This window comes from Cherax quadricarinatus, chromosome 66, assembly GCF_038502225.1.
Source record: "Cherax quadricarinatus isolate ZL_2023a chromosome 66, ASM3850222v1, whole genome shotgun sequence".
Classification (NCBI taxonomy): Eukaryota; Metazoa; Arthropoda; class Malacostraca; order Decapoda; family Parastacidae; genus Cherax; species Cherax quadricarinatus.
Window position 1 is genome coordinate 11,283,860 of NC_091357.1, and position 23,244 is coordinate 11,307,103.

At 40.6% G+C, this 23,244-nt stretch overlaps 1 protein-coding gene across 3 annotated transcripts in view; it reads left to right on the forward strand.

Annotated features, from left to right (window-relative positions):
- LOC128704173 (uncharacterized) overlaps positions 1 to 23,244 on the forward strand; it is a 78,574-nt gene that overhangs the window by 3,195 nt on the left and 52,135 nt on the right. For all 3 annotated transcript variants that reach the window (XM_070099075.1, XM_070099074.1, XM_070099076.1), the window contains exon 2: positions 4,465 to 4,738. In XM_070099075.1, coding sequence (XP_069955176.1) covers positions 4,687 to 4,738 — 52 coding nt within the window. In that variant the 5' untranslated portion in view covers positions 4,465 to 4,686. The remainder of the gene's footprint in view (positions 1 to 4,464; positions 4,739 to 23,244) is intronic.

Below are 23,244 nucleotides of genomic sequence, written 5' to 3' on the forward strand. Positions count from 1 at the left end.
CTTTAAAATATCTACTTTTCACTTTATAATCCGTTTAAAAATCTACTTTTAGTTTTTATTCATCCAAAAATCTACTTTTCGTTTTTTTTCATCCAAAAATCTACTTTTCGTTTTTATTCATCCAAAAATCTACTTTTCGTTTTTATTCATCCAAAAATCTACTTTAGTTTTTATTCATCCAAAAATCTACTTTTCGTTTTTATTCATCTAAAAATCTACTTTTCGTTTTTATTCATCCAAAAATCTACTTTCCGTTTTTATACATCCATCCAAAAATCTACTTTTCGTTTTTATTCATCCAAAAATCTACTTTAGTTTTTATTCATCCAAAAATCTACTTTTCGTTTTTATTCATCCAAAAATCTACTTTTCGTTTTTATTCATCTAAAAATCTACTTTTCGTTTTTATTCATCTAAAAATCTACTTTCCGTTTTTATACATCCATCCAAAAATCTACTTTTCGTTTTATACATCCATCCAAAAATCTACTTTTCGTTTTATTCATCCATCAAAAAATGTACTTTTCGTTATATACATCCTTCCAAAAATCTACTCAAAAGATTTATACATGCATCCATCACAGCGTTGTGTATTGTGTTGGTGTGTTGTGTAACAAGTAGAAGTGTAAGTGTTTCATTAAGGTGTTGTGCAAGACTCACCGTCAGTCAGTTACGCCCTCCTATGGTAGGAATGTTGACAGATGAGGCAGTTACGAGTTACGTTAAAGAGGATTAGTTTTAGCCAGGCCTCGTAGCGGTATGTTCCATAGAGTAGCGGAATTCCCTTGCATGAGTAGCGAAACCTCGCCATTAAGCAGAGGAATCTGTTCCATAGAGTAGCTGAATCCCCTTTGCTTGAGTAGCGGAACCTACTCGCTAATAAGTATCGGAATCTGTTCCATAGTGCCCCTCAAGGAAGGTTCCTTGATGTTGGTGAGGGGCTCTTGATTTAGGGAATTGGATCTGTGCTCCAGTTCCCCGAATTAAGCCTGAATGCCTTCCACATCCCCCCCAGGCGCTGTATAATCCTCCGGGTTTAGCGCTTCCCCCTTGATTATAATAATAATGTTCCATAGTGTAGCGGAATCTGTTCCGTATAGTGGAATTCCCTTGCTTGAGTAGCGGAACTTATCTGTTAAAAAGTAGCGGGATCAGACAGACCATCTTCATGACTATCATGGACACTAGACTATCACTAGAAATTACAGTTTTAAAGGTGTGACCTTAGCTGAGCTTCTTGGTCTGATCATTATCTGTTTGGCTACAGTTTCTCGAGGGACGTGACAAATTAATTTTGGGTGTGATTTATAGCCCCCCAAACCTTGATAGGGAGTGCAGTAAGCTGTTATGGGACGAAATTCATAAGAAATCTAGATATAAAAATGTGATAATGGGAGATTTTAACTTGAGACAAATTGATTGGAACAATATGACAGGAAATCTTGAGTCTAGTGACTTTCTTGATACGGTTCATGATTGCTTTTTAGAACAGGTTGTGACAGAACCAACTAGAGGAAACAATCTGCTTGACTTGGTTCTTGCCAACAAAGATTCACTAATTAATAATCTTGAGGTTAATGATGAGCTTGGGGAAAGTGATCACAGATCACTTAGTTTCAATATATCATGGAATTACCCAGATAACTGCAATCAAATCTCTGTCCCAGATTTTCGCTTGGCCGACTTCATGGGACTGAAAAACTACCTGGGTGGGCTAAATTGGGGTATCCTGACTATGGGTCAGGATATCCCAGACAACTTTTGTTCCGAGTAGGGAAATTAGATCTAAGAAAAATGATCCCAAATGGATGAACAATAGATTAAAACATCTCATTGGTCAAAAGAGAGGCATATATAGGCGTATCAAAAGAGGGGATAGGCAGTTAAGAAATCAATATATTCAATTAAAGAGAGAAATAAAGAAAGGAATAAGAAAAGCAAAAAGGGATTATGAGGCTAAGGTCGCAAGGGATTCAAAGACTAACCTAAAAGGGTTCTTTCAGGTATACAGAAGTAAGATTAGGGACAAGATTGGCCCACTTAAGAGTAACTCTGGTCAGATCACTGACAGTGATAAGGATATGTGTGAAATTCTCAATACCTACTTCCTCTCAGCTTTCACCCAGGAAAATACTAGCAATATTCCTGAAATAATAGATTATGTAGAACAGGATGATAATAAATTATGTACGATTGCGGTAACTAGTGACATGGTCCTCAGACAAATAGAGAAACTAAAACCTAACAAATCCCCAGGCCCTGATGAACTGTTTGCATGGGTGTTAAAGGAATGTAAAGAGGAACTTAGCATACCTTTGGCTAATCTTTTTAACATATCACTACAAACTGGCATAGTGCCTGATAAGTGGAAAATGGCAAATGTAATACCTATTTACAAGGCAGGTGACAGGTCCTTGGCTTCGAACTATAGACCAATAAGCCTTACCTCCATAGTGGGAAAATTTATGGAATCAATAATTGCTGAAGCAATTCGTAGCCATTTTGATAAGCACAGATTGATTAATGAATCTCAACACGGTTTTACAAAGGGGCGTTCCTGTCTTACGAATTTACTAACTTTTTTCACTGTTTGAGGAGGTAGATCATGGTAATGAATATGATATTGTGTATATGGACTTCAGTAAGGCTTTCGATAGAGTTCCACATCAAAGGCTATTGAAGAAACTTAAGGCACACGGAATAGGAGAAAATTTTTCCTGGGTAGAGGCATGGCTGACAAATAGACAGCAGAGAGTTTGCATAAATGGGGAGAAATCAGAATGGGGGCACGTCACAAGCGGTGTTCCTCAGGGGTCAGTGTTGGGCCCGTTGTTGTTCACAATTTACATAAATGACATAGATGAGGGAATAAATAGCAGCATAAGCAAATTTGCCGATGACACCAAAATAGGCCGTCCAATTCATTCTAATGGGGACACTAGAGCACTCCAGGATGATTTGAATAGACTGATGCAATGGTCGGAGAAGTGGCAGATGCAGTTTAATATTGACAAATGCAAAGTTCTAAATGTTGGACAGTTAAATAACCATGCCACATATTAACTAAATAATGTAAATCTTAATACTACTGATTGCGAAAAGGGTTTAGGAGTTCTGGTTAGCAGTTTAGCAGTAATCAAAAACCAAGACAACAGTGCATTAGTGTTCGCAATAAAGCTAACAGAATTCTTGGCTTCATATCTAGAAGTATAAATAATAGAAGTCTTCAGGTTGTTCTTCAACTCTATATATCCTTGGTTAGGCCTCATTTAGACTATGCTGCTCAGTTCTGATCACCGTATTACAGAATGGATATAGATGCTCTGGAAAACGTACAGAGGAGGATGACAAAGATGATCCCATGTATCAGAAATCTTCCCTATGAGGATAGACTGAGGGCCCTGAATCTGCACTCTCTCGTAAGGCGTAGAATTAGGGGGGATATGATCGAGGTGTATAAATGGAAAACAGGAATAAATTAAGGGGATGTAAATAGCGTGCTGAAAATTTCCAGTCAAGACAGGACTCGCAGCAATGGTTTCAAGTTGGAAAAAATCAGATTCAGGAAGGATATAGGAAAGCACTGGTTTGGTAATAGAGTTGTGGATGAGTGGAACAAACTCCCGAGTACAGTTATTCAGGCTAATACGTTATGTAGTTTTAAAAATAGGTTAGATAAATACATGAGTGGGTGTGAGTTGGACCTGACTAGCTTGTGCTGCTGGGTCTGGTGCAGTGCTCCATCCTTGAGTGGAGGTGACCAGACTGGGTGGGTCATTGGTCTAATCCGGGGGGGGTCAATGGTCTAATCCGGGGGGGGACATGGACCTGCTCCGCATGGGTCAGTAGGCCTGTTGCAGTGTTCCTTCTTTCTTATGTTCTTATAAACTGCTATTGACCTAAGATGGCCTTGGGTTAGCTTCCTGTGACCTCGATTCACACACCAATATAAATGTTCAATAACAAGAATGAACGGATCAATGACACGGTGGAAGTAGACACCACAGGTTCGAAACGATAAAACTGGGCTGTTTCACGTCACTGGGTCGAGGGCTAGAGAGGAGGAACCAGGAGATGCACCGCAAACACAAATACACCATTACCTAGTAGTAGAGACAGCAAAGCAAACCTTCATTGGGAAAACATTTCGGTCACAAGAGAGCTTTTTCAAGACGAGCTTGAAACATGATTGAGTGAAACATTGTCCACGTCAAAGTTTTCTCTGCATTACAAAAGGTGTAAGCTTGGTTCTCCCTTTCAAGAAACTCTCTTAATTTGTTCGAGTCCTGCACAGTTAGCTAAGAAATTCCATACTAATATATTCACGGGGAAGCGCTAAACTCGTATTGGTCGTGCAGGACCTGGGGGAATGGGAGGTAATAAGGTTGAAGGAAGGACCATAGAGTTCCACTTGCTTGGGTCAAAAAGTTGCTCACTAGAATTTTCACACACACATATATACAGGACACGACCCTTCTATCCGACAATTATCACTACTGCTGACGGAAGTGGTTCTCTGCTACTGCTGCTGTTGCCGCCGCTGCCGCTACTACGACTACTACTGCTGCTGTTACTATCACTACTGATGCTGCCCCTTCTACTGACTCGGCCACTGCTTCTGTTGTTGTAAATCCTGCTGCAACTCGTGCTACTAACGGCGACCACGACGCTACAGAAGTCATTACTATGAACATCCTCATCTCACTACATTTGCTGCTGATGATGCTGCTGCTTGGTGGTGAGTATACTGTCAATATATCATCTCTTTTAACTCCTTCTATAACCCTCTTTCCACTTCAAAATGTTCTTCGCTGTCAGAGTAGATCCTCTCTGTTAGAGGGTAGCAGATCGAGACTCTCCCACTCTTTGCACTGAATTACTAACACTGCTTTAATAATTCATATATATATTAGTATATATGTCGTGCCGAATAGGTAAAACTGGTCAATTAGCAAGAACTCATTTAAAATTAAGTCCTTCCTAAAATTTTCTCTTGTACATTTAAAGATGCAATAAGATCACAGTAAACTGGTGATTTTAGAATATGCAAAACAACAACTGTGAAAGAATAATGAAATTCCAAGCGATTTCGTGACTACTCACATTATCAAGGAACAATGTTCCTTGATAATGTGAGTAGTCACGAAAGCGCTTGGAATTTCATTATTATTTCACAGTTGTTGTTTTGCACATTTAAAGACATATTTTTTTTCAATTATGTTAATGATTTTTTACCAAAACAATCTTAGGAAACTTACTTAACCTTATTATAATAAGCGCAATTTAATTTAGCCTAATTCAACTAAATATATTTTATATAAGTTTACAATAATTTAATAATAAACAAACACAATGAAATATATTTTTTCGTTAGGTTCAGAATGATTGTTTGCAAAATTATTGCATACACAAATTTTCGATTGTCCTATTCGGCAAGAAGTACGTTGCTTTTTAAGCCAAAATAGCAAGTTTTACTTATTCGGCACGACATATATTATATATATATATATATATATATATATATATATATATATATATATATATATATATATATATATATATATATATATATATATATATATATATATATATATATATATATATATATATATATATATATATATATATATATATATATATATATATCCTCGTATGCAGGTAAGTTTTTGAGTATGTTTCTGTTCCAAAAATTTTGACAACCTTAAAAAAAATTGTGCCAAAACTTTATATTTCTGGGAAATTTTCAACTTGACATTTGTTTAACTGGAAAACTCCTACCCACTGGAAGTTTCAGTTTGCGGCCTCTGTGTCCCCGAGTCTATACTCAGTTTCCGGTCTTCACAACCCTTCCCCAATTTTTATAACCTTGCATTTATTTGGGTTGAATTCCGGTAGCCACTTGTCTGACAAGTCCTAAGTCTATACAGGTCTAGTTATTGCCTTTCCTTGTCTGCATCGGTTTATTTTCCACACTATTGATACATCTGACTCTTATTTCTTTTGGTATGTCATTCACATATACCAGAACTAGTAGTGGTCTTAATACCGATCCTTGCTGAACCCCACTTGTACTTCCCCAGTCTGACTTCTCTGACAGTAACTGCCTTTTTCCACCAAGATACTCTAATTGACTGTACTACATTCCCCGATGTTCCTGCCTGCACCTCGTGTTTTTGGCCCAGTCTCTTATGAGGTACATTATCAAATACATTTTTTGTAGTCGAGACTATGCAGTCCATCTGTCCCTCTATCTCACCTGCCTCACTGCTCTTGCTGCGCCATAGAACTCCAGCATGTTTGTGAAACAAGGTTGACCATTATTGAATCACACTTGTTTACAAGTGTATGTGTGTGTTTGTTTGTTTGTTTATTTACCACGCTCTCTGTCAAACTTCACTCACAAACTATTGTAGTCCACGTAAGAACACTCTCTTATATTACATGTCTGCCACGCTTCCCTAATTTATCATTGTGATTTATTATACAGTCGTCCTCCGCCTTACTTTCTCCCATTGTTTAGGAAAAATCATTTTACTTTCTTCGTTTTCACCCTCTGTATGTTTTTTATTATAGCATAATTTATCTTTAATTCAGTTTCTTTTTTTTTCTGTCCATTTAGGACGACACTGCAGGGTGGTGTTTTATTTGTCAGAAGAAATGTGAGGATATTTCCTGACGCAGTATCATTACAATGATTCTGTTTTTTGTAAATGGGATGAAAACATATTTATTTACGTAGAACACTGTACCTGTACACTGACTTACGTACGTATAATACTGGTAATAATGCACTGTGATCAGCAGTCGCAGTGTAAACTGAGTGCAGTATATACGCCAGTATATACGTAGCTCACTGGGGAGAATATTCCACTTATATTACAGTCGCAACGTCTTGGGTTCGATTCCCTGGTAAGGGTCAGTTGCCTTACATCCCAGTTGCCCCTGCCCACCTAGCAGTAAAAATAGTTTCCCGTATGTTAACAGACAGTTGTGGGTCTCATTCAGGGGAATTTTTTTGGTAAAGTTTCAGTACCTGCTGGAATGTCAAATCCTCTGCAAGAAAACACTTAGTCCTGCGTGTAAGACACTCCAATACTTGCTGGAGGTATTCAGGTGTCCGGTAAAGGATATCCGTGTACCTAATGATGGTAATTTAAAATCTTTCCCTATTCGTCTTTCTTTTCCCTCCTCTTTCCAAACTTTCTCATCTTGTTCTCTTTTATCCTCCTGTACCCTCTCTCTTGCTCCTTCCAACCCCTCTCAGGCTTTATATCTATCACCATCTAACCTGCCCTCTATCGCTATCCTTATCTTCCCCCTCCTCACCCAACAGCAGTGATTGGTAACCTTTTTTAAGTGATCGTACCCCCTCAGTTCTCTTATTATTTTCTTACCCCGTGTCAAAAAACACTTAAAACTTTAATTTTTTTCGGAAAACCTCTTTATTTTTACAGCAAAAACAAACAAAAGGCGAAGCAGATCAGTGACACAGTTATGAATAAAAACATATATGCATTCGATTATAAATAGAAAAAAATACGTTTGCTTTATATAGTGTTTCTTTTATTATCGATGTTCATTAGTAGAGATCATAAAACCAGGTTCTATTTTAGAAATAGCAGCAAGCATGCTATCACTTGCATGGAATCTTTTTCTAGGATTTATTTTTATGTGCAGAAATATTGAAAACGCCTGTCTCACACAACTAGGTGGTGGTAAATGGCACGAGAACCTCCAAAGCTTTTCCTGTTAACTGGGAACGTTTTGAGTTGTGCAAACCAGAAGTTTTCTACCCTCAATGAATTAAATTTCATTCGGATTTCTTCATTAGCTCTCATTTCATCTTTCTTTATATCACTGTCATGCATGGAATCCAGACTAAAAATATATGGGACCCGTATTCATCCCTGAGCCAGAGAAACCTTGGAAACACTTAATCACTTTCTGCAAATAATGTTTCATTTTGGTCACGATGGACAGTTTTTCCTCACCAGCAGAGCTCATCCATGCGCAGATAACCCGCATATAGGAGAACGAAATTTATGAACACGTTTCGTACCCCCAGGGGAGATTACACGTCCCCTTGGTTAAGAATCACTGCCCTAGAGAGGTTTTATCTGGTCATGCTGGTTGGGAATACTTCATAAACTCAATTTCCCTCTTGTGTAGGATAGGCTATCGTAAGAGCTGGTAATTCCCATGTGATAGTAACTCCAGTTCTACTGGATGGAAACCTCGACGCTGCCATAGCTACTTGATGACATCTTCATTGTATTGTAAATGGTTTAGAAAACCGACAAGTTGAAGAATGAGACACTTGTACAACATTTGGGAATCTTTATTGAGGAAACATTTCTCTAGGCAATGGTTTCTTCAGTCCAGTACATCGACTCCAGTCTGAGGGACTGATAATCTGAAACTCCTCTTCATCTTCCACAGTTCTTTATATTGGACTGAGGAAGCCACTGGCTGACGAAAAGTTTCCTCAATAAAGACTCCAAAATATTGCACAAGTGTCTTATTCTTCAACATCCTCGCTGGGTTTACCACATTCCATTGTTTCATGTATACGACAAACACTGTGATATAGGAAAACAAGGCTAGTTTTTATTCCCACAATGTAACTGCTATTAAAAAGTGTAGCAGCACACTGTGGATTATTAAAAAATGTAACTCTATATGTAAAACAGTGTAACAGCACAGTGCTGATGGTCCCACATTTTAAGTTATATTTTTTAGTTAAAAGCGGGTGATAGTGTGACCAGGTGATAGTGTGACCAACCTTTGTGTGTACTCACCTGGTTGTACTCACCTAGTTGAGGTTGCAGGGGGTCGAGTCCAAGCTCCTGGCCCCGCATCTTCACTGGTCGCTACTAGGCCACTCTCCCTGAACCGTGAGCTTTATTATACTCTGCTTGTGTGTGTGTGTGTGTGTGTGTTTTCCTTCGGTTTCACAATCATATTTGAATTTTAATAGGACACAAGAAGATCTCAAAATAATTTTCCTGTGTCCTCAATGAGAAGTTTTCAACATATATCTGCCAATTTTTAACTAGAAAGTAACAGATATGGTAAAAATTCAGTCCCAAGGTATTATATCAGTTAATCATTATTGGGCTGAGATCATCACTCAACACAGTAGCTTAGCTTCGTCTGTAGAAAGCGTTCCTAATTTTCAGTTTTAAATAAATCAATTTACAGACTCCTGGTGAAAGGAAGCACCATGCACAGCTTCATGGTTAGGTATCTGAAGAACCGAAATCAGTGAAGTCGGTCGATAATAGCTAAAGTAGCAGTACCAAAATAAGTGACTCGACCCCTACACACACACACACACACACACACACACACACACACACACACACACACACACACACACACACACACACACACACACAACAAAGACAGCAGACCTCGGTAACATCAATGCCGGTGTTACGTGACCGACATTTTCAACACATATTTATTGTATCTGAATTTTACCTAATAAATAAAAGATTAACACAGTATTTAACTGAATATAATATTAAAATTGTGTTTTAGTCCATATTTTAATTTTCCTGGCAATTCAAATTTAATATTTCATCAACACAAGACTACTGAAGCCTAGTAAGTGGTAGATCATCCTCTAAATTTCGCAACTATTTTTGGTTCAATATATGAGAAATCTCAGTTGCCATCACTGGCCAATAGACCAGTGGTTCTTAAACAGGGGGCTCGCCCCCCAGGAGAGCGTGAGTACTTTTCTGAGAAAAGGGGGTGCGAACCCAGACAAAAATAAGGAAAATGTTTTGTATTTGTGATCTGCTCATCAGACTCTTTTGAATAGGTGGGGAGGGGATGACGATAAGGACCAACTATAGTAGGAAGAACCACCCAAAATAGGTCAAGAATCACTACTATAGACTATCCTTCTGTAAAACATTTGTAATTTAAAATTAGAGTAAACAGATTGGACAATTCCTGTTATTCATTAGTTCTTCTGAGTAGTTAAGTGAAGGCGCAGTATTTACAGTCAACCCTTATAGCGTGAATATCAGTGTCTAATTGATGTGTTATAATTTCAAATCAATTTGCAACCCTTTTGGAGAAAAATGGAATGTACAGCACCTAAATATTTCGATCTGGGTTTTGACCCTCTTCAAGGTGACGAAATAATTAAATCTTGCGTATATTACCCTGATACTGAGGCTGAGTTGCTGTATATTTGATGAAGGACACACCTTGGCGTCCCTGGTATACGTTTACTACATAAAGGTTGTGTCGTGGTGTGAATGTGAATGATGCAGCCGTGTCTAACACCTCACATGAATACAAAATAACATGTTACTCACGATACTGACGTAACAACACACGTCGTTCTTCACAGTGAAACGTTGTCCATAACCACTAGGGGTGGCCCTAAGTAACTATCGGCTAATTCCGGCCTAGCAGCGCAGTATGACCATTGTGGGTTTAGCGCCTAGATTGTAATAACAATAATAATAATAACAATTCTGATCCAAAGTAACACTATCGGCTAATTCTGAGGATATCAATATCGGCAAAAATGTTGGTATCTTCTCACTAGTAATTGACACTTGATGTTCAAGGTGTGTGTATACTACACTTACTGCCGCAGCTGCAGCCACCAGCTAGCTTCTCTGTCTAACCAAGTGTACTACTGAGAATACCACCAAGGAAACTGACTTTCTCCTCCACACACTCATATACTTTATAATTGATGTGAGCTGAGCAATATCACATAACTGTGGCTGCAAAATATATATATACATATATATATATATATATATATATATATATATATATATATATATATATATATATATATATATATATATATCAAGGAATTCGCGAGAGCAGGCGAAATATACACAAACACTGATCTCTGGCTGAAGGAGACTCGAACCTACAAACCTTAGGACAAGGTACGCAGTGCTTTACCAATCTACCCACACTGGTGGGTAGATTGTCCTAAGGTTCGTAGGTTCGAGTCTCCTTCAGCCAGAGATCAGTGTTATATATATATATATATATATATATATATATATATATATATATATATATATATATATATATATATATATATATATATATATATATATATATATATATATATATATATATATATATATATATATATTGTGTGTAATGATTTTTTTCATATTTCGTTAAAAAAATTAAGCTAAATTTCAGCATATATACAAAAAAAAATGAGTGCAGTGTTGCCAGTGTTGTGTGAGAAGCCTTGCATGTGGGAGAAATCGTTGCCAATCAAGGGATTACAACTCGGGCAGAGGTCGCTCGCCGGACCTGGCAATTATGCAAAAATCTCTCTCCTTGTGATTTACTCTTATGTGTTGCACCTGACTGCCTTATTGCAGCAGCGTACCCGTGAAAGTTTCGAGGATGATACCCTTTTTCCCCGTCCTGAGGGGCAGACATCCTTGTGATCAACCAAGCTCTTGGTGCCTGCAGATCCACCATACTCAGCTCATATAAGTCGAGTCCAAGTGACTAGTAGCTTAGTCAGTGATCGTCTTCTACTTACATCAGAGAGGGCCTCGGTTCGATCCCCAGGTGAGAGCAGATGTAAGAGTGAGTCTCTGTTACACCTGCTGCCCCTCCTGCTTACCTAGCACTAAGTAGGTACCTGAATGTTTGTTTAGCTGTTGTGGATTATATCCTCAAAGGATAAAACCTAAGGACCTCAGCGGAAACAAGCCATTCTGGCTTTCTTAGGTTATTCTGGGTTAATAATCTGAATTATTATTATTATTATTATTATTATTATTATTATTATTATTATTATTATTATTATACCTGTGGGTGATCTCAGATTACCGACTTGCCTCGACCTGCTGTGACTGAGGGACCAGACTTAAGATCAACTGACCTGGTTCTACACCCAACCACCATGTAATTTTCATCATTCAGTGAACTAATATGTCCAATATTTTAAATTCTCTCTCTCTCTCTCTCTCTCTCTCTCTCTCTCTCTCTCTCTCTCTCTCTCTCTCTCTCTCTCTCTCTCTCTCTCTCTCTCTCTGTATTATTTGTATTCACGATAACCATAATATTTAAAAAAATAATAAATCGACCTCACTGAGACTGAATGATAACCCTGTTATTTATATTAATAACCCTGTTATTAATTTTCGGATATACTGATAAAATAGTAATTAAGCCAGCTTGATTTTTCTGTATTTATGTGAGTGTGTGCTGCCTTAAGCATTAGCTAACTCAGCTGTCAACAAATTTGATATCGTAGGAAAGGGAAGCATTGAACACTTTGGCTGTGGAAGCCAGTTGCTATGAATTTATACGTCTGTGTGTCTTTTATTTTGTGTTTGAATATGTGTTTATGCTTTATATCGTAGGTGAATGATCGTGTGTGTCGGCACATGAGTGTATCAGTAAGTCACCAGTACCATAAATAGTGTACAATATTGATAAGTTGATGATTAAGACACATGTGCAACTCTTAGGTATCTTTACTGCCGAAAAGATTCGGGTAAACAGCAACAGTTGAACACGAAGCTGATTTCACTGCTGGAGAGTAGAAACGAGGTACGGATCACCACTTCTCCAGTATTCTCATTGCCTCTGTCTGCGACTAATGAAGCCCACCATGCAGGCTAAACGTTTCGGCATTATACATTCCTAAGTTTTGCCCATATAGCTCAATCTTCAAACCACCAGTAGTTTCACTCCTACTCACAAGGAAACGGCAGGAAATGAATTGACACGTACCGTATTTTCAGGCATACATTATTTATGGCTGTTATTGTAATATAAAGCTATGAGAGCAGAATGTGAAGTTAGTGGTATTACCACATGCAGAACTTCCGTGTACAACACTGTATATAAAAACTGAGTTAGAAAGAGAAACTTGCATTGTCTTATATGTCAGGCATATTTATTCATTGTTTGTCCACACACACACACACACACACACACACACACACACACACACACACACACACAAAGGCAGTAGGGCGTAATATGGTATCACCATAAATTCTGCGAAAGTGAGCAGAAGCACTGTCTAAACCACTATCTAGGAGCTACAAGTCAACGTATACTGGACAATTGCTAGAGATCTAAAAGAGAGCGAATGCAGTCCCTATTTTTAAGAGAGGAGACATGACATGCAGGAAGAGTTGAACTACAGACTAGTTTCTCTGATATGCATACCGTGTAAGGCAATGGGTAATCAGGAGCCTGGTAGAACACGAGGAGAGAAGTGGTTTCATAAGCAATAATCAGCACAGGTTCTGAGATGGTAAATCTTGTCTAACCAACTTGTTGGAATTTTATGACAAGTTAACAGAAGTGCTACAAGAGAGAGGGAGGGGAAAGGGATGGGTGGATTGCAGAGAACATCTGATACTGTACCCCGCAAGAGATTGTGGTAAAAAAGCTGAAGGTGAGACAGAAATAATAGGGAATGCACGCCAGTGATCAAGGAGTACCTTAGAGGAAGGAAGTAAAAGTGTGTCAAGGAAGAGACGTCGAAATGGTGAAGAGTAGTAACTGGCGGGGTTCCGCAAGGATCGGTATTAGGGCCAGTACTGTTTCTGGTTTATCTGAGTAATATTTCAGACGGGTATCAATATTACAGATGGGATTCAGTCAGATGTAGTCCTGTTTGCTGATGATGTAAAACTAGTGAGGAGAATCAATAAGATGAAGAGAGGGAAAACTCCAAAGGTATGTGCACAAATTGAGACTGGTCAGATAAGTGGTTACTGGAAATCAGCCTCAGCAAATGCAAACTTAAGAAGATTGGGGAAGAAGCAAGAAGATCAGACAAAGGGACAGGGGCTGCGGACTTCACTCAAAGAGAAAGACCTAGGAGTGAGCATTAATGCCAAACATATAATCAGAGGCTCAAATCACCTAATAACCTCTATGGCTAATGCTCGTCTGACAAATTTTAAAGTAATCATCAGGAATCTCAACAAAGCCATACCGGGTCTTTTATCCTGACAGGTCCATCTTGGAGTATACAGCGCCGGTATGGAACTCATACCTGAAAAAAAATGTTAAGAAACAGTTAGTGCAGACGTATGCAATGAGAATTGTTCCAGAGCTGTGGTGAATGAGCTACGAGGAGAAGCTAAAGGAATTTAATCTAATAACGCTAGAAGACGGATGAATCAGGGGACACCTGATAACAATATACAAGATAGTAGAATTGATAGGGTAGAGAGGGGCAGGTTATGTGACAGGCGAGAAACAGACAATCAAGGTACAGTTGAGCCACAGGGATGTCAGGAAGTATTTCTTCTGCCACGGAGTTCTTGGGAAGGGTTAAGAGATGAAATTTTGTTGGGATTTTTAACCTGGGAGAGGGTTAGCCACCTAGGATAACCCAATAAAGCCAGTAGTTGAGTAGGATTGTGTCTTATTTCCATTGTGGTCCTTTAATCTTGTCTATCAGGATGCGACCCACAAGTCGAATGACACCCAGGTACTTACTGCTTGGTGAACAGGGGCAGCAGGTGCAAAGACACATGTACAACGTTTCACCAGTGCCGGGGACTGATCTCGGTACCTCAGTGTGTGAGCTGAAGACGCTAACAACCAAGCCACGAGGTGTAACTAAACAAACCATAAGTTTGTCTTTCCAGCATATCACTACAAATGAGTATCGTACCAGATAAGTGGAAAATGGTAAATGTGATGCCCAATTACAAAGTGAGAGATAGATCCTTAGCTTCAAGTTATAGAACACATAGCCTAACCTTCACTATGGGAAAATTAATGGAATCTAATCCCAGTATCAGTTGGAGTTCACCCTAAAAGATGTAATATGATCAATAAATCTCAACACGGTTTTGCAAAGGAGCTTTCTTGCCTTACGAATTTATTAACCTTTTTTAACAAAGGTAATCATTACAATTCAACACAATTTTTATTTCTTTATGCGGTACAAATATTGTAGTATACATGTAATAAAACATTGGTATGCACAAAGGAAGCAACTAACACGCAGTGCATTGTTGCGATAGATCGTGATAATGTGTACAATATTGTTTGTGTGGACTTCAAAAATTTTGATAAGAGTCCACAGAGGAGACAGTGTGCAACTACAGACATACACATAATTACAGTACTCAGGTGTACACTTCCTAATACATTACCATTGTGTGATGGCCACTACACTCTCTACATGATTATAAACCCTGTCATACTCTTCCTGTCTTCCGTATCCTGTCTTCCCTTCCACACACTTCCTATCTTCTGTATCCTGTTTCCCCTTCTACACACTCTTCCTGTCTTCCACTTGCACACATTCTTCCTGTCTTCCGTATTTTGTCTTCCCTTCGACACACTGCCTGCCTCTCACATCCTCTTCCTCCCTCATGGTTCAGACACAGTAGGTACCTTACACCTGCTCCACAAGTAATTATGAACATATCCTGTTTGTTAAAGATACACACACCATCATAGTACTCACCTATATACTCATTTATATGCGGTTGCAGGGATCGAGTCTCAGCTTCTGGTCCCCCGCTTCGCCGGTCGCTACAAGGTTCACTCTTTTCTGGTTTTGAGAGACTTATCGTACCTCTTCTTAAAGCTATGTATGGAGCCTGCCTCTGCCATTTCATTCTTCAGGTTTTTCCACTTCCTGATTACTCTATGGCTGAAGAAATACCTCCTAACGTCCCTGTGACTCATGTGGGTTTTCATCTTCCAGCTGTACCCTTGTGCTTATGCTTCACCTCTCATAGTCTGTCCTTATTCACCTATCAATTCCTCTTAGTATTTTGTACGTTGTTATCATATCACCCCTAGTCCTGAATTTTCTTAGGCTGAATTTCCTTAACCTCTCCTAACAAGACACACACACACACACACACACACGTGTGTGTGTGTGTGTATGTGTGTGTGTGTGTGTGTGTGTGTGTGTGTGTGTGTGTGTGTGTGTGTGTGTGTGTGTGTGTGTGTGTGTGTGTGTGTGTGTGTGTGTGTGTTTGCCTCGTGATGATTTGTGTAACAAGACAGTAAATTAGTTAGGTGTTCAGCAAGGTAGCAGGAATAGTAACGCAGTTAGTAAGGACAGTAACACTTAATATTGCTAATTAAAGTTCATGCTAGAAGGGATGAATAACCTCAACAGTCTAGTGCTTAGTGAGTCAAAGAACTCAGGGCCTGAACATACAACTGCATAGCAGGCTTTGTTGACGATGTTTACCTACCTGTAGGACTCTATCCTCTCAGGTTTCGCTCTCTGTAGAGCTTTATCGAGTCATGTTTCTCTCCTCGTCAAGATTTATCAAGTTATGCTTCGTAATATATATATATATATATATATATATATATATATATATATATATATATATATATATATATATATATATATATATATATATACATATATATATATATATATATATATATTAATGAATGTGATGACTGGGAGGGTAGGATGACTGGGAGTGTAGGATGACTGGTGGGGATAGGAAGGACCTGGAAGGGTAGGATGGCTAGTGAGGATAGGAAGGACCTGGAAGGGTAGGATGACTAGTGGGGATAGGAAGGACCTGGAAGGGTAGGATGACTAGTGGGGATAGGAAGGACATGGAAGGGTAGGATGACTAGTGGGGATAGGAAGGACCTGGAAGGGTAGGATGACTGAGAGGGTAGGATGAGTAACTTCCGTGTCGTGTATCCCCACAGTCATCCCCCACAATTCTCGGTATCCCTGAGATTCAATTTCCGCCTCAGATTGTCCTCTCTCTCACTGTTTTGCTCTGGTAATACACTTTATGGGATATTCTCTCAGCCTCTCGCACCGCCCTCTGTAAAATAATGCTGCTTTTTCTGCTCCATATTATTACTCTCTGGCTATCATATTCTCCTTTATTTTACACCGTCCTAACTCTTCTCTTTATTCCTTCCTTCACCTTATAATTCATATAATCCTGGCGTATAATAATAATAATAATCCTGACATGTAATCCTGCAGTTCGTGTAACTCGTCTTTTATCATGAGTTTGTACACATGTGGCTTGCTACAGCGGTTTATATGTGGCTTGCTACAGCGGTTTATATGTGGCTTGCTACAGCGGTTTATATGTGGCTTGCTACAGCGGTTTATATGTGGCTTGCTACAGCGGTTTATATGTGGCTTGCTACAGCGGTTTATATGTGGCTTGCTACAGCGGTTTATATGTGGCTTGCTACAGCGGTTTATATGTGGCTTGCTACAGCGGTTTATATGTGGCTTGCTACAGCGGTTTATATGTGGCTTGCTACAGCGGTTTATATGTGGCTTGCTACAGCGGTTTATATGTGGCTTGCTACAGCGGTTTATATGTGGCTTGCTACAGCGGTTTATATGTGGCTTGCTACAGCGGTTTATATGTGGCTTGCTGCAGCGGTTTATATGTGACTTGCTACAGCGGTTTATATGTGGCTTCCTACAGCGGTTTATATGTGGCTTGCTACAGCGGTTTATATGTGGCTTGCTACAGCGGTTTATATGTGGCTTGCTACAGCGGTTTACATGTGGCTTGCTACAGCGGTTTATATGTGACTTGCTACAGTGGTTTATATGTGACTTGCTACAGCGGTTTATATGACTTGCTACAGTGGTTTATATGTGACTTGCTACAACGGTTTATATGTAACTTGATACAGTGGTTTATATGTGACTTGCTACAGCGGTTTATATGACTTGCTACAGTGGTTTATATGTGGCTTGCTACAGTGGTTTATATGTGGCTTGCTACAGCGGTTTATGTGGCTTGCAACAGTGGTTTATATGTGACTTGCTACAGTGGTTTATATGTGGCTTGCTACAGCGGTTTATGTGGCTGGCTACAGTGGTTTATATGTGACTTGCTACAGTGGTTTATATGTGGCTTGCTACAGCGGTTTATGTGGCTTGCTACAGTGGTTTATATGTGGCTTGCTACAGTGGTTTATATGTGGCTTGCTACAGCGGTTTATGTGGCTTGCTACAGTGGTTTATATGTGACTTGCTACAGTGGTTTATATGTGGCTTGCTACAGCGGTTTATGTGGCTTGCTACAGTGGTTTATATGTGGCTTGCTACAGCGGTTTATGTGGCTTGCTACAGTGGTTTATATGTGGCTTGCTACAGCGGTTTATGTTGCTTGCTACAGTAATTTATATGTGGCTTGCTACAGCGGTTTATATGTGGCTTGCTACAGCGGTTTATGTGGCTTGCTACAGTGGTTTATATGTGGCTTGCTACAGGGTTTATGTAGCTTGCTACAGTGGTTTATATGTGGCTTGCTACAGTGGTTTATATGTGGCTTGCTACAGCGGTTTATGTGGCTTGCTACAGTAGTTTATATGTGGCTTGCTACAGCGGTTTATGTGGCTTGCTACAGTGGTTTATGTGGCTTGCTACAGTGGTTTATGTGGCTTGCTACAGTGGTTTATGTGGCTTGCTACAGTGGTTTATGTGGCTTGCTACAGTGGTTTATGTGGCTTACTACAGTGGTTTATGTGGCTTGCTACAGTGGTTTATGTGGCTTGCTACAGTGGTTTATATGTGGCTTGTTACAGTGGTTTATGTGGCTTGCTACAGCGGTTTATGTGGCTTGCTACAGTGGTTTATATGTGGCTTGCTACAGCGGTTTATGTGGCTTGCTACAGTGGTTTATGTGGTTTGCTACAGTGGTTTATGTGGCTTGCTACAACGGTTTATGTGGCTTGCTACAGTGGTTTATGTGGCTTGCTACAGCGGTTTATGTGGCTTGCTACAGTGGTTTATGTGGCTTGCTACAGCGGTTTATGTGGCTTGCTACAGCAATTTATGTGGCTTGCTACAGCGGTTTATGTATCTTGCTACAGTGGTTTATGTGGCTTGCTACAGTGGTTTATGTGGCTTGCTACAGCGGTTTATGTGGCTTGCTACAGCAGTTTATGTGGCTTGCTACAGCGGTTTATGTATCTTGCTACAGTGGTTTATGTGGCTTGCTACAGTGGTTTATGTGGCTTGCTACAGCAGTTTATGTGGCTTGCTACAGCAGTTTACGTGGCTTGCTACAGCGGTTTATGTATCTTGCTACAGTGGTTTATGTGGCTTGCTACAGTGGTTTATGTGGCTTGCTACAGCGGTTTATGTGGCTTGCTACAGCAGTTTATGTGGCTTGCTACAGTGGTTTATGTATCTTGCTACAGTGGTTTATGTGGCTTGCTACAGTGGTTTATGTGGCTTGCTACAGCGGTTTATGTATCTTGCTACAGTGGTTTATGTGGCTTGCTACAGTGGTTTATGTGGCTTGCTACAGTGTTTTATGTGGCTTGCTACAGTGTTTTATGTGGCTTGCTACAGTGGTTTATGTGGCTTGCTACAGTGGTTTATGTGGCTTGCTACAGTGATTTATGTGGCTTGCTACAGTGGTTTATGTGGCTTGCTACAGTGATTTATGTGGCTTGCTACAGTGGTTTATGTGGCTTGCTACAGTGGTTTATGTGGCTTGCTACAGTGATTTATGTGGCTTGCTACAGTGGTTTATGTGGCTTGCTACAGTGGTTTATGTGGCTTGCTACAGTGGTTTATGTGGCTTGCTACAGTGGTTTATGTGGCTTGCTACAGTGGTTTATGTGGCTTGCTACAGTGTTTTATGTGGCTTGCTACAGTGATTTATGTGGCTTGCTACAGTGATTTATGTGGCTTGCTACAGTGGTTTATGTGGCTTGCTACAGTGGTTTATGTGGCTTGCTACAGTGGTTTATGTGGCTTGCTACAGTGGTTTATGTGGCTTGCTACAGTGGTTTATGTGGCTTGCTACAGTGGTTTATGTGGCTTGCTACAGTGGTTTATGTGGCTTGCTACAGTGGTTTATGTGGCTTGCTACAGTGGTTTATGTGGCTTGCTACAGTGGTTTATGTGGCTTGCTACAGTGGTTTATGTGGCTTGCTACAGTGTTTTATGTGGCTTGCTACAGTGATTTATGTGGCTTGCTACAGTGATTTATGTGGCTTGCTACAGTGGTTTATGTGGCTTGCTACAGTGGTTTATGTGGCTTGCTACAGTGGTTTATGTGGCTTGCTACAGTGGTTTATGTGGCTTGCTACAGTGGTTTATGTGGCTTGCTACAGTGGTTTATGTGGCTTGCTACAGTGGTTTATATGCTGGCAGCTTTTTTTTTTATAAATCAAGTTTGTAAGTTATATTTTATATCAGTTACACTGTATGGCAGTGACACTGTATGGCAGTGACACTGTATGGCAGTGACACTGTATGGCAGTGACACTGTATGGCAGTGACAATGTATGGCAGTGACACTGTATGGCAGTGACAATGTATGGCAGTGACACTGTATGGCAGTGACACTGTATGGCAGTGACACTGTATGGCAGTGACACTGTATGGCAGTGACACTGTATGGCAGTGACACTGTATGGCAGTGACAATGTATGGCAGTGACACTGTATGGCAGTGACACTGTATGGCAGTGACACTGTATGGCAGTGACACTGTATGGCAGTGACACTGTATGGCAGTGACAATGTATGGCAGTGACACTGTATGGCAGTGACACTGTATGGCAGTGACACTGTATGGCAGTGACACTGTATGGCAGTGACACTGTATGGCAGTGACACTGTATGGCAGTGACACTGTATGGCAGTGACACTGTATGGCAGTGACACTGTATGGCAGTGACACTGTATGGCAGTGACAATGTATGGCAGTGACACTGTATGGCAGTGACACTGTATGGCAGTGACTGTATGGCAGTGACACTGTATGGCAGTGACACTGTATGGCAGTGACACTGTATGGCAGTGACAATGTATGGCAGTGACACTGTATGGCAGTGACACTGTATGGCAGTGACACTGTATGGCAGTGACACTGTATGGCAGTGACACTGTATGGCAGTGACACTGTATGGCAGTGACACTGTATGGCAGTGACACTGTATGGCAGTGACAATGTATGGCAGTGACACTGTATGGCAGTGACACTGTATGGCAGTGACACTGTATGGCAGTGACACTGTATGGCAGTGACACTGTATGGCAGTGACACTGTATGGCAGTGACACTGTATGGCAGTGACACTGTATGGCAGTGACACTGTATGGCAGTGACACTGTATGGCAGTGACACTGTATGGCAGTGACACTGTATGGCAGTGACACTGTATGGCAGTGACACTGTATGGCAGTGACACTGTATGGCAGTGACACTGTATGGCAGTGACACTGTATGGCAGTGACACTGTATGGCAGTGACACTGTATGGCAGTGACACTGTATGGCAGTGACACTGTATGGCAGTGACACTGTATGGCAGTGACACTGTATGGCAGTGACACTGTATGGCAGTGACACTGTATGGCAGTGACACTGTATGGCAGTGACACTGTATGGCAGTGACACTGTATGGCAGTGACACTGTATGGCAGTGACACTGTATGGCAGTGACACTGTATGGCAGTGACACTGTATGGCAGTGACACTGTATGGCAGTGACACTGTATGGCAGTGACACTGTATGGCAGTGACACTGTATGGCAGTGACACTGTATGGCAGTGACAATGTATGGCAGTGACACTGTATGGCAGTGACACTGTATGGCAGTGACACTGTATGGCAGTGACACTGTATGGCAGTGACACTGTATGGCAGTGACACTGTATGGCAGTGACAATGTATGGCAGTGACACTGTATGGCAGTGACACTGTATGGCAGTGACACTGTATGGCAGTGACACTGTATGGCAGTGACACTGTATGGCAGTGACACTGTATGGCAGTGACACTGTATGGCAGTGACACTGTATGGCAGTGACACTGTATGGCAGTGACACTGTATGGCAGTGACACTGTATGGCAGTGACAATGTATGGCAGTGACAATGTATGGCAGTGACACTGTATGGCAGTGACACTGTATGGCAGTGACACTGTATGGCAGTGACACTGTATGGCAGTGACAATGTATGGCAGTGACACTGTATGGCAGTGACACTGTATGGCAGTGACACTGTATGGCAGTGACAATGTATGGCAGTGACACTGTATGGCAGTGACACTGTATGGCAGTGACACTGTATGGCAGTGACACTGTATGGCAGTGACACTGTATGGCAGTGACACTGTATGGCAGTGACACTGTATGGCAGTGACCCTGTATGGCAGTGACACTGTATGGCAGTGACACTGTATGGCAGTGACAATGTATGGCAGTGACACTGTATGGCAGTGACACTGTATGGCAGTGACACTGTATGGCAGTGACACTGTATGGCAGTGACAATGTATGGCAGTGACACTGTATGGCAGTGACACTGTATGGCAGTGACACTGTATGGCAGTGACACTGTATGGCAGTGACAATGTATGGCAGTGACACTGTATGGCAGTGACACTGTATGGCAGTGACACTGTATGGCAGTGACACTGTATGGCAGTGACAATGTATGGCAGTGACACTGTATGGCAGTGACAATGTATGGCAGTGACACTGTATGGCAGTGACACTGTATGGCAGTGACACTGTATGGCAGTGACACTGTATGGCAGTGACACTGTATGGCAGTGACACTGTATGGCAGTGACACTGTATGGCAGTGACACTGTATGGCAGTGACACTGTATGGCAGTGACACTGTATGGCAGTGACAATGTATGGCAGTGACACTGTATGGCAGTGACACTGTATGGCAGTGACACTGTATGGCAGTGACACTGTATGGCAGTGACACTGTATGGCAGTGACAATGTATGGCAGTGACACTGTACACTGTATGTATTGCAGTGACACTGTACACTGTATGGCAGACACTGTATGGCAGTGACACTGTACACTGTATGTATGGCAGTGACACTGTACACTGTATGGCAGTGACACTGTATATAGTATGTATGTATGCCAGTGACACTGTACATAGTATGTATGCCAATGACACTGTACATAGTGTGTATGTATGCCAGTGACACTGTACATAGTATGTATGTATGGCAGTGACACTTTATATAGTATGTATGTATGCCAGTGACACTGTATATAGTATGTATGCCAATGACACTGTACATAGTATGTATGTATGCCAGTGACACTGTATATAGTATGTATGTATGCCAGTGACACTATATAGTGTGTATGCCAATGACACTGTACATAGTGTGTATGTATGCCAGTGACACTGTATATAGTATGTATGTATGCCAGTGACACTATATATAGTATGTATGGCAGTGACACTGTATATGGCAGTGACACTGTACATAGTATGTA